General features: G+C 39.2%; 1 protein-coding gene across 14 annotated transcripts in view; it reads right to left on the bottom strand.

Annotated features, from left to right (window-relative positions):
• The window catches only part of cacna1a (calcium voltage-gated channel subunit alpha1 A), a 389802-nt gene that overhangs the window by 64010 nt on the left and 312580 nt on the right, over positions 1-13212 (bottom strand). For 10 of the 14 annotated variants that reach the window (XR_010003865.1, XM_062973920.1, XM_062973924.1 and 7 more), the window contains 6 exons: positions 12856-12972; positions 12280-12345; positions 11054-11169; positions 10424-10574; positions 7172-7299; positions 4054-4150 (listed from right to left, as the gene is read on the bottom strand). Coding sequence is in view for 13 of the 14 variants with exons in the window: in XM_062973920.1 (XP_062829990.1) it covers positions 4054-4150; positions 7172-7299; positions 10424-10574; positions 11054-11169; positions 12280-12345; positions 12856-12972 (675 nt within the window). In the remaining variant the exon portion in view is untranslated. Of the gene's footprint in view, positions 1-4053; positions 4151-5097; positions 5195-5299; positions 5361-7171; positions 7300-10423; positions 10575-11053; positions 11170-12279; positions 12346-12855; positions 12973-13212 lie in introns of all 14 variants that reach the window. The other 4 variants (XM_062973922.1, XM_062973927.1, XM_062973916.1 and 1 more) reach the window with 2 other exon arrangements.

Consider the following 13212-nt stretch of genomic DNA (forward strand, 5'->3'; position numbering starts at 1 on the left):
TGAACATTTCAATAGCTGTGCCAAGAACCAGAAGAGAAAACCAATAACTGATTTAGGTGAAGAGAAGATCACATGCACTCACACATACATACTAGGGAAAGGTCACAAGGAAGCTTTGGGTTGTTGAAAAGTGAGTGGCAGAGTTTTGGAAAGGAAGGAGGAAGAAGATGTAGTGATGAATCAACTATTGAGGTGTATAAAAGGATTAGGACTAAAATATGGAGATATTGGGTGGGGCAAAGGGAGAAAAGCTTCTGACAGGTTAGAATTGCATTGACAGAGAAGGAGGCATGAAGCAGCAGAGAGAAGGGGTGGAGAGAAAAGTAGGTTAAGTTATTTCTTTTTAAAAATACTCAACTACTTCCCCTAAGGTTGTGTTCTTTCATAGGAAATTACGTCATAATGGAAGCAGAAGCTGTGAAAAGGTGTGGGTATCTGTTTTAAGTGACTTGAAGAGATCAAAAGAACAATTAGAAAAAATAATGAAAACATTTTTGCCCTAACATTTTACAGTTAGCCGGAAGGGCACGAGTGAGCAATGTTGACAGTAAAATAACTGTAACTCTGTGGGAGGTAGATGGATGAAGACAAGAAATTGTATATATTCATGCCTGCTCTCAAGCATGTAACATGTATTGCAATGCTCTTGCATGGATCAAAGAGAATGTGTATATTCCTACACTCCTAGGTTAGGCTTAACTGGGAGCGGAAAGGGAGTGTTTCAAACCCTGTTCTGTACTAGGAAACTGATCTCTGCAACATGGGATCTGAAACCAATATAGTTATTGTTGTGCACCTTCAAGCCATTTCCTATTTATGGTGATCCTAAGGTAAACCTATCACAGTGCTTTCTTGGTAAAATTAAGACAGGATTTAGCCTTTGCTTTCTTCTGAGATTAAGAGAATGTGACTTGCCCAAGGTCATCCAGTGAGTTTCCATGGCTGACAGGAATTCAAACCCTCGTCTCCAGAGTTGTAGCTCAACACTTAAGCTACTACTCCACTCTGGCTATATATAGACTTTGCCAAGTTAACACAGGGATGAATATTTTCCCATTTAAGTTTCAATTCATTTCCAGATGGAGAATTTACCAACCATGATGGCAGTTCCCATATTGATACTCACTAGTCTCAATATAGACTATTAAACTAGCAGGCTCAGCAGCATTACCATAATACAGATAGATTTAAGACGTATTGTTGGAGATCCTATGTAATAAAGTGCCATTTTGCCTGTGGTACTTTTTTTTGTTGTACTCCTATTTTTACATTGATGTATGGTTTTGTCTGTAATGCTTGCAATACTGACCAGTTTGTAATTTGGTGATTTAACCTAATAAAAACTGGTGGACAGTTCCAAGAGAGAGAGTGGCAGAGAGTCTTGGAAGTTGGTCAAAATTCTCTTCTCCTTTATTTTGCTCTTCCTTTCTTCAGCTTATTGGTGGATGTTAAAATACCACTATTCCTATTGTAAAATTGCACAACACAGAGATGCCATTTTAACATAGCTTGCAGTAACCATGCCTATCCTATTGCTATGGAGACTGTGTGGACGTAAATGCTAAAGAAGAATTCAATTTGCTTAGACAAATCCTGCAATTTCACTTGTTGATGACAAAGTACTTAGAAAGATGGGAATCTAACTGCCAATGATTAGGACACTATTTGATATTTATATGAGCATACATACATCAGAATAAGTGATTCTATCTCACTAACATTAAAGGGGAGGCTGATTCTTGCTTTGATGATAAAAAACAGCTTCCAGTGGAAAGGTGGGAAGGCACAGGCATCCCATACAATTTAAATTCCTGCCTTATACTATTGCCCTCCTCACATGGAGGTAGCGTGAGAAACTCTGGGGCAGCACACAGCTTTGTCCCCTTATTGTGACTGGTCGTGGGCTGCCATTCCCCAATGTTTCCCCACTGTCCCCAGCTTCTTCAACGAAGATAAAGGTAGTCACCCTGAATGAGGATATGGGCTCCCTCTTAGTATGCTGCTGGCATGGTGCCAGCATATTGCCAGGATGGAGCCCAACAGAACTCCAGAAGTAGCCTTGTGGCATATGATAGGTTCCGGCAGACTCCGTTGGAATGCAGTAATTTGATTTGTATCTCAAAATATTTGGCTCTTGCCTCCTAGTACCAGCTTTTTGATAACACTGGCCAACACACATTTTGGTGCCTCTAATGTTAGCCCTGTTTCTCGATATACAGGCAGTGCCCAAGTTACGATCAGGATAGGTTCTGTAGGTTTGTTCTTAAGTTGAATTTGTATGTAAGTCAGAACAGGTATATTTTTAGTGTAGCTCCAGCCAGCCAGCCATGCCCTTATTCAGAAGGTTTCACCTCACTTTCTGTCCCTGTGATAACTCAGTGTTAAAAAATTTAGAATGTTGTGGAAACAAGGATTGATGCTAAAGCTTCGGTGGAGACACCTTTCTCCCATGATAACTCTTTCAGAAGTGAATTTCCCTTCCTAGGAGTAGATTTCTCTCACTTCCTGTTGTCTCAGCCCGTTCTTAACTATGAGTTGTTTGTAATTTGAATGTTTGTAACCTGGGGACTGCCTGTATTTGAGCTGCTGATTTAAAAATGGCATCGATTTTCCCCTATCAGCTTTAGTTTTTGAGCTACAGAACATATGACATTTACCTGTCGCTATCTGTGCACCCATAGAAAATCCTGATAACCATATCTAAGAAACTAGAGCTGATGCAATTTTCTGAATCAGTGCCCCAAATAACCCCAGGAACAGGCCTTAAAAACAAGTCACCAAGGTTGTTGTTGTTGTTGTTGGGCTGTGCAATTGTACCTTTTACTCCTATTAGAATAATAATCTTTGGATTATCTGTTCAACCTAATATGTTTGCATAGGACCAAATCTAATCTAATTTCCTGGATGACCTTTGGAAATGGAGAAAATAAACACAAAGAGACCTTGGCACAAGGCAATTATTCAGATTCTCACTACAATTTGGTGTGTTTATATGGGACCAACTCTAATTAGGGAATTATTCAGATTAGTTTCCTGGGTGGAGAAAGTAAATGCAGATCCTGGTGCAGACATTATGACATGAAGTTTGAAGAAGTTGCTTCAGCCTTTGTGCATCAAAAAGCACCTCATGCTAATTCATGTAATGTTTGTTACGTTATGTTATGTAGTGGATGTGGGTCGCTAATGATTAGGAAGAATTCCATTGTGTTGTGAAGGTCTCAACAGGATCTCAGATCCTGGATGATGTTTCACTTGTGTGCTCCATCCAAGGAGAATGGAAACATAGAAATGTACATTTCAATTGAAGGATTCTGTAAAATAGCTAGCAGAGAGCAAACATAAATTCTGGTTACATTGATAAACTGCCTATGTAGGACTTCTTCTATAGTAACTCCAAATCTAAGTATATTACATGCTAAGATCAGATAGGAGTAATAATGTTTAGAGTTTTTTGAAAGAGAGAAATGTGTCCACATCACATATTTGTTGTGCTGTAATCTGCTGTTCTAATGCTGCTAACTAAATTTTAATATCAATTTGATTTTTCCTCCCTTGAGCCTCATAAACTGACCTTTATAAATGTTATGTCTTCATTTAAACTGTTTTAGGTCTTTGATCTCTCTTTCCCTTCCGGCTCTGTTATATCGAATTCATTTGGAGATATTTGTATTGCTTAGGTAGTCTCAGAGCAATCATAGTGGTTTAGGTGGTTTAGGGGTAGCAAGAGGAATGAAAAATTAAACCTTTTAGAGCTAGATATGGAATGATGGGCTGGTGACATTTTGATGGGAATTTTGAGTTGGACCATGCACCTTGGACTTGTATCTTACCCGCCCCCACATCTACTGGCCATAATGGAGTCTCTGAAACATGGAACGCTAACAGTACTGAACGGACACACTGTTACTGCTCAAGAAATTGGATTGGAAGGGGAAGGAGAAGAAATGTACAAAAATTACAGGTTGACATTTTTTGTCCTTGGAGGAGAAAAAGGTAAAAATGAAGCTAACTTGAAATATATTTTTGTTCTTTATTTCTTTAAAAATATTCTACCTTATAAGCAACACGGGCTGGGCATTTCTTCCCTAACCCCAGGGGTGGAGACATATGTCTCAGCATCTCATACATGTCCATGAAAGTCATCCGGCCCCTGGGAGCAAAAAATTAAAAAAAAAACAAAAAACAAAAAAACAAAAAAAATAATTTAAAAAGAAAAAATACACGGAAAAATAGGAGAGAGAGAGATGCAAAGAAGAGAAAAAATATTGGAAATCAATTGAAAAAGGAAAAAAATGGAAGATAAAAATGTAAAGATTATTGTGCTGCTTGTCAGCAAAGAATTTGAATATGCTTGATGTTCGTGGATGACTGTGGGTAGAAAGATAGCTCCTTAAACTGCTCTTGTGACCCAGGAAAATGCATAAGCACATAATCAAGACATTCAGAATTGATTTTTCTATCACTTGAGGGAACAGATTTAACTTAAATATGTGTCCCATTGTTTTGTTCAATTTTTGAGTTTTATATAATTCAGACCAAAAGCCTCATAGGCGTATCAGGCCAATGAGGGAAGGATCAGGTCTACATAATCATGAAGAACCACAGAAAAGAAAGAGAAAGAGAAAGATAGACGGAGATGAGGAAGCCCCTCTTTGCCAATGTGGGAGGAGAGGAGACTACAGGGAGAGAAGGTGGTGGGAAAGGGAGGGTGGAAAGAAACAAGGGAAAGAAGGGAAGGAGAAATGGCAGAGGTGTCAATGGAGTCTCTGTCCTCCCCAGATGAAGTATTAATGTGCATAGGATGGCTGAGGTGGTTATAGAGACTCATAGAACCCTCCAGGCCTAGCTCCAGCTAACAGCAAGCAGAAATGGTTCAAGGTAACCGGTATGCTCCATGCGTTACTGGTCTGAGTGGCAGCATCATTTCACGCATTCTGTTGGCTAATTACATTACTAAATTACTCTTCCAAGTGCAATATATAGATAGGTATGTGAACAGATACAGATATATATATATATATATGAAATATATATATTAAAGAAACCATAAGCAACATTCATTCCGTTGATGCTAGCAGGTTTTAGTGTAAGTCAAACCTTGCAAGCAACCCTATGAGGGCATTTCTTGCCTAAGCCCAGGGGGGGAGATATTACACGTAATAAACTGTACATATCCTTATAATGAATTCGGCCACTGCAAGAAGAATACATGGGGGTTAGTGCAGACGCTACAGGGCAAGAGAAACACATACTGTCATGTACACACAGAATATAGCAGGACTGCTGGATAGAGAGAGACCTTAAGTCCAGCCATACCAACTCCCTCAGGTTTATAAGGAACAGCTGGATATTCCCATGAGCTGTGGTAGAAGGAAAAGGACCTCTTAAAACTTTGCACAGAGGGTTTCATGGCAGCTTAATAGGTTTCCTTACTAGCACTAGAGAAGGAAGAGGACCCAGTACTCTTTTTATGAATTAATATGGAAGAGGAGAAACCAGGCTGGGAAAATAATGATTGAGTGAACTGAGTCTGAAGTCTGAGCTGACCAGGGAGACCTGAGTCTTGAGTCCCAACTTGAGAAATTTGTTTTGTTAAAATAGGTATTGCTGCCTCTCTAAAATTTCCAGTGGCCCCTTTGAGTCAGTCATCGTGCCATGAATTTTAGGACATAGCCAAATATTTTGGTTCCTTTCTTTTCATTAGGACTATTAACAATTAATGTGTGCAAGGGAAACCAGTGCTCGGGTGGGGGCAGATCGGAATCTCTGCCCCTGCACAGCACCGGCTCCCCCATAGTCACTCCCTCAGCTGGGCTTGGCAGGGCTTGCCAGTTAGGGCTGGCAGCGTAAACCAACACATTAAACCTGGACACAACGGGCATTCACTCTCAACAGGGCACAGGGATAATAAATAATATTAAGAGAAAATTGGCTAGACCTTCAGCTAGGTGCCAGTTATCATGACTCTGCTGACCTACTTGCAGCAGCAGAGTGCCTGGCCTCCTCTCAAGCAAAACATCAACAAAATTAGCAGAATGGTATGATACTTTAGAACAGAAGGTTAGAACCCAGCAGGCACACGCACACGCACACACACAGAGCTGTCTACATGAAAAAATGTAAGAAGTGTGTTATTTATTGTTAACAGAACTATTGAGTGCATTTTTCACTGCTGAACAATACATAGTATATGTAGATTTTCTGTAAACTGCAACACAAGTACCTTAACAGCCCATCTTTGCTCAGTTTTGGCTAATGTGGCAGAAATCACAAAGCATGGTTACTATCAGAGGCTTCACTGAAACCATTAATATCTTACTTAAATCTACTAGCACACTTAACCAGTTTTCCTGGTTTAGGGGTTATGTAGCCCATAAGTCCGCATAGGGAAGTACCAAGGGATATCTCTGGGCACAAAGAGAAAAATATCATGCTTTTTGAACATTTGGGGTAATGTGTATGTGTGTGTGTATGTGATAGAATCCAGCTGCAAAAACCTAAAATTAAAAGAGGAAATGTTAATCACCCATAAACCTTCACATCAACATCTTCCATTCACTTGTTTCTAGTAAGACCCAAAGAAATTAGCCAACAGGAATGGAAATGGGAATGGCAGAGTAAGTGACAAAGGTTGCAGCTCCATGATGACTGGAGCTGAGCTTGGGGAGTGGGGGTGACTCACAATGGAGCTGCATGCAAACAGAGGCAATGGCTCCAGTCTGTTTCAGCTTAGGTGGCTGCCTTGCCCCCTTGTCACATCTGATAACAACTATATCTCTCAAAGCAGTTTCATATCTTTGCCCATTTAGAACAGACCAAAGATGATTATATTCTTCTTACTCAACTGTTCTAGTCCATTTCTTTCCCACAAACATACTGATACTTCTACCAGCTCAGTACCCCTTCAGCATGTAGGTAATTAAGAGAAAGCAGGAGTCTTAATTTTCTTTCTCGCAGATTATCCTTAATTTTGTACTAGATCTGAAAATGGGAATCTTGGTTTCTGATCTTCTTCCCCAGTTGCTATGATTTTCTCCACCTCCCCTCCAGTCCCCATTTTGGTTTGCCCCCAGTCTTGGATCAGCCTGATCCATTTCCCCATGCTGTTATGTGGGTTGGGGCCATGGGTCTGAGTTCAGTATTGGGAAAGGAAAGGTATCTGTGTCCTTACCAGGCAGCAGGGTCATACTCAGCCCACACACGAACATACTCATCCAAGTGGTGGGGCCCCAAAATGGAGGAGTCACGGGTCAGATATTCAAAATTATCCATGATGACAGCCACAAAAAGGTTCAACATCTGCAATATCAAAGAAATATGATGGAAACAAACCGACACATTAGATAACAGGAGATTCCAATACTACTACTACTAATATTGTTGGTGATACTTGTATTACTTCAGACATATGTACAGTCAAGAGACTGGCATGGAGACAATGTCAATGTGAATTTAAGTAACAAGTTAGAAGGATTTGCTAATAATATGTAACACACAACATCACATACATACATTTAGCTTATTATATTAACGAATAAGGACAGACTTTAAAAAATGCACAAATGCAGACTGGTAAACCTAATGCCATCATATGAAACAAAAAATAAGCATGCAAAATAACACATAAGCAGATTTTTATTTATTTACATATACTCTTTTACTCTCACCAACCACAATTTGACATAGACCATTAGAGATGCAGAGGCAGGTCTTCTTAGCAGCTATAAAACTACCTATTGATCAACTGAGGAGTGTCAATAACAACAGGGAATGGGCTGTGAGGTATTAAATGCCTGATCTTACTCTTTCTTAGGTGCAGAATTAAAGCATCATATAACATTAAGCATTTTTCTCAGAGTATTAATTCTTATGCATCTGAAACAGCACCATCTATGAGAATATGAGAAGAAGGAGCTAAAGTTACACAGTTGGTTCACACACTGTCCAACTAGATGCCCATAAGATGCTCACTAGCCAAACATGAAGTACTACCAATATGTAAGGTAACAGAGCTGATCAGTGCTTGATCCATGCGCTCTGCTATACCATTGGCCAGGGCAGACCATCCATAGAGGCTAACCAGGCAGCTGCCAGATTGTGCCCAAATTTCTGAGACACCCCTGTCAGCTATGAACAGCTGCTGTTTAATATGCATGTAGTCAGCCTAGCAGCATCCTGCTGCCTTCCAAGGCATGCTCAAGAACCTGGGAGTCTCCATCAGGTAGTCAGGGTATAGCCACAATTGTAAAAGGGAATAAACAGCACCCCAGAAAAGTCTTTCATAAAATAAATACACCACTGACACACTGATCAGAGCAACAGGCTATTCGACAAAGCTGGCAAATATTTAAAGGGAACTGAGCCCTGTTACATCTGATTCCAAGAATAACAGCAATCCTTATCTGCATCCAGAGCAATCTGCTGCCAAGTTCAAAAAGCTCATCCATCCCTCCCATGTGCAAAAGAAAGGACACTATTGCAAACTTTCTGTGGACATAAGCCTATACTGCTGAATTTTTGTGGCACTCATGACACTCTTTCAGGGCTATTCTAGATTGCTGTTTACAAGGTGAGTGAGTGCAAGAGAATGTAGCTATTAGTCTTAGCTTTAAAATAATGTTTGCAAGACCAGGAGGTATTTGTGCAATTATATCTAGGCATCCCACAATGGAATGAAATGTAGAGATGTAACTTATTTTGTTCATAATGTGAGACATGAGAAGAGCAACAACAAAAATCTCAATCCCCTCCCCATCCTATACTGAGTTTACAAGCATTTTTGAATATTTTAAAATTATTTTTGATAACGTCAGGATTTTTTTGTAAAAATATTTTTTCAAAAACGAATTTTTGCAAAAACTATTTTTTTTGCAAAATAACTGTATTTTGTGCATATATTACATTTTTGTACAATACGCTGAGATTTTTTAAGTGTAAAATACCATTTTAAAATAAAAATCGTTTTCAAAAGTTTTCAAATGTGAAAAATGTGTATAGTTCTCAATATTTCAAGATGCTTTCTCATTGGAAATAAAAAGTATACATTCCTTGCATCTCTAAAATGAGGGCTTTTGCTGGACGAATACAATCATAAGTTTAACGATTACTAAATATTTTTTTTATTTAGCCATAGAAGGAAAACTATATCTTATCTCTGGCCAGGCCCATAGCCAGGATTTTGATTTAGGGGGAGTGGGGGCTGGGACTTTGGTTCGGGGGGGGGGGGGAGGGGGCTGAGTCTGAGTGAGAGAGGGTCTACACTAGCAAACCTTTTGTATCGTTATCCCAATACCCCCATGCATATAGGATATATTGAGCATGGTGATCAGATCATGATATGAATAAACATAACAGTTTAAATAATAAATGTAAGGCCTTCTCACGGACCACCCTGAGAATTTGGGGTGGGGGTGGGGTGGGGGGCTGAAGCCCCTCGAGTCCTCCCCCCCCCCCAGCTACATGCCTGTCTCTGGCAAAATGTTGTCATGTTAGTACCAGGGAAAAAGCCCCAGTTTTTCTTTGACAAGAGAGGGGGCTTGTCTATACTAATATTTTTCGTTATTACCATTATTTATTTTACTTATTTGACATCCTGTATTTTTTCTAATATGTGACTCAAGGCAGTGTAAAGCAAGACTAAGTCAAAATAAAGTTTAAAACCTGATAGGCTCCCTCCCTCCTATCCTTCCGTAGGAAGGTAAAAACTTGGTTGTGGGGCCAGGCTTTCGAATAAGAATCAGCAGCATTAATTACTATTATGTATACTGGAACTCAATTGACAGACCCAGTCTTTTAAACTTGTACACGCCTATCTATATTTTTTAAATGCATTTTATGAATGTTATATGTAAGTTAATTTTTAACTGATTTATAGTGTATTGTACTGTTTTTATATGTCTGTTTTATTGTAAGCCGCCCTGAGTCCCCTGTTGGGTGAGAAGGGCGGGATATAAATATTGTAATAAATAAATAAATAAATAAATAATAAATAAATAAATAATAAAAAATGAAATACATCTAAAAAGATATCACAATAAAATATCATTAATTTAATAAGCATAAAAATAACAAACAAACAAATAACAATAATGCCTTGTCATCCTTTAGTTTGCATTGTCTAAGCATCCATCAATGTCAATGACAATTCTGACACATTAAGAAAATGTGAGGATTTATGCATCTCTTCTTCCTCAATCTGCCAGTTATGTTTCTGAACACTTAACAAGAATGGAACAATAATAATTGTTTATTAAAATGTTATCTTGTAATTCAAGCTTCACCTTAGAGAAAGATGAGCATACCATTTTTGCTCATTCAATTACGGCTAAACCCCTTTGCACCAGCATTCTATTCGTGTATCTGAGTTCTGCATTACTCTCCAGCTCCCACCTCCATTTTAATCCTCTTGAACCCTTTGACTCACCAGGAATGAACATAGGAAGATGAAAGAAACAAAGTAGAAGTATGCAAATTCATTGCCACACTCATTGCCATCAAGATCTGCTTTCACATCACAAGGCCTCCCAGCCAGGCAGGAAAGCATGATTTCATGCCAAGCCTCACCAGTGGCACTCCTAGGACAGGGAGAAGAAAGATGAAAAGATAGTGAATGCTGGGGGCCTATCTCAGCCAGGATGGCAGTTCCTCCATTGCAGAAGATGCTGCTCTACTAATAAGCAATCAAAGGCTTGAAAGCTTTTGGACCCACATGGCAGTGAAATAATCATTTCCAGAACAGAACACGGATTACATAAGGATCTCTTGACTATGTTCAAAAAGCTTAGTGAAGCAAGTTTTTTTTTCCTTATCATGTACTCATTCCATCTTTTGGGATAGTCAGAAGAAGTTGTTTAAATTGCAGTCCCTAGTTCATTGTGGAAATAGAGACAATCTCACTGAAGTAAAGCTGCTGCCATAGATTTAGAAGGCCATGTGAACTTTCACAATGACAACAGCTTTGCTATGCAAAATTGGTTTTTTCACTGCAGTAGGTCCAAGGTGGGCTTCCTAGTGAGACAGACAGATAAATAAGCTAACCTATATAAAGACTCACCTAAAAAGAAGCATTAGGGCTTGAAAAAATGTGCGAAAATTGTTGTGTTCTGTGATCGCAGGTTTGTCGTCCTCAGGCGTATCCTCATCAATATCAATACTAATGTTACCAAACACCTAGAGAGAGAGAGAAAAAGAGGTAAGACATAAAATTAATAAAAATGTGTTTGAGTGCAATTTTAAAAAAAATCAGGAAAGACTAGGTTTCCCAAAGCTGTCATCTAGCAATGGAAGAGCCAATGTGTTTAGCATTGGGCATTACACAACCTATTAGCATGGCTTCATGGGACTTCTTTATATGTTTGTAGGGGTCTTGAAAAATTAAAGGTATCCTTTTCCATATTGGGACTAATTGTGTAGCTACAGCATACAGTTACTGTGGCTAGATACCATTTTAACACAGTACAGCAGTTTGGACTCTGATAAAATTCTCTGTAATGCAGGGAAGAATAGACAAGAACCCACTAGGAGAGAATTCTAAAAAAATTGTTAAAATAAAAATCTTAGGATTCCACAGGATGGAGCCATGACAGTTAAAATGGCATCAAAGTTTTGTAACTCTATACTGTAGATACAGTCATTGAATTTTTAAATTCATTTTTAGCTTCAAACCATTAGTGGGGGAACACTCCAAGCTCTCTTTTATTTGCATCCAGTTTAACATTATAATTTCTCCCACACTGAGCTCTCTGTGATCATGAACACTTTCAGACTATCCTGGATTCTTATGGTTTGAAGGTAAAGCGACTGTGATCTATTCCAATGGTGACAATTTCTAGAAAGTTTTCTAATCATTGTATGTTAGTAGCGGAATGCCTTCCCTCAAAAACTATAAGCAGCTCTGGGGCCAAATCCACTGAATCAATGAAGGGAGACAAGGCACCCTCTCACTCACACAGGCTGGCAATCTCATCCATCAACAACTCTGACACTGTATTTGAAGCAATTTTCATAGCCAACAACATTGTTAGATATCACTAAAATGTACTGTACAACCATGGACACCTCAAGCATGTTGTAGGACAATTGGTGATGATAACACTGTCTTTTTAATGTGTTCTCCACACATGTACTGTAAGACTTGTCGCTTGGGAAAGTCTTCTGCTGTACTAATCCACAAGACATAAAGACAACAAGACATAACCAATGGTGTCACTGATCCTCTGCTACACAAGAGTATTATGCTTGGGAAGACCCGATATGGCATGGTGGTTTTCTTGTACTAACCTGCATTCCAATAATGGCATAGATGAAAAACAGCATTGCAATCAGCAGACACACATATGGAAGGGCCTGGTGTAAAGGAAGACATAAGTGTAGATTATCGAAACTTCATACTGTTAATGCAACCATACATTCTTTTACTGGTAATATGTCTCCTTGTATCCCACAGACTGACTGCTGTCACCAGTCCAATGAAAAGGAGTGCTAAGAGACTGAATTGCCTCTTCCCCAGTTTCTGCCACATTCCATTCTGAACACAGAAATTATGCTGTGATTTCTACAAGGGTGAGCCAATAGAAACTATGCATGAAACATGATTTGGATTCAGCACCCTGAAAGAGCTCATGATTTTATTGATAATAAAAAACAAAATTAAAATCCATACTAGATTAACTACCTTTGTTAAAGCAAACCAACAATAAGTAGTAAAGAAACAGAGAGGTGGGCCGATGGGGATGGATATCTAGACATTTCTTCCTAAATTTACAGCACCATTGCTAATATTCTAGTTTTCTCTCCCATAAAACTTAAAGTCCACAAGACCTTCAGGCTGAATAATTCAGTGCTCTTGATCATTACCTTAAAGGACTGGACAAAGGTCCAGAGCAGGATGCGGATGGTGTAGCCTTGTCGGAGCAGCTTTATGAGGCGGGCTGCTCGGAACAGCCTAAGGAAACTCAGATTGATGAAGTTGTTCTGGGGAAATGAAAGCAAAATGGCATGAGCAGGATCAGGATGGGGATGATGAGACAGAGGACCCCAGGGGATTAGCAAGAAAGCAACACAAGCCAACCCCACAATGGTTAGTAAGATCAGTAAGGATGACTGAATATCAATAAAGGGGAGAGGGATCGCTCACATGGAAATAATTAGCATGATAAGCATGATGATAAGGCTACCCTGCCCCTTGGAAAATCATCCACTTGGGATATCAAT

The sequence above is a fragment of the Anolis carolinensis genome, chromosome 2 (assembly GCF_035594765.1).
Source record: "Anolis carolinensis isolate JA03-04 chromosome 2, rAnoCar3.1.pri, whole genome shotgun sequence".
NCBI lineage: Eukaryota > Metazoa > Chordata > Lepidosauria > Squamata > Dactyloidae > Anolis > Anolis carolinensis.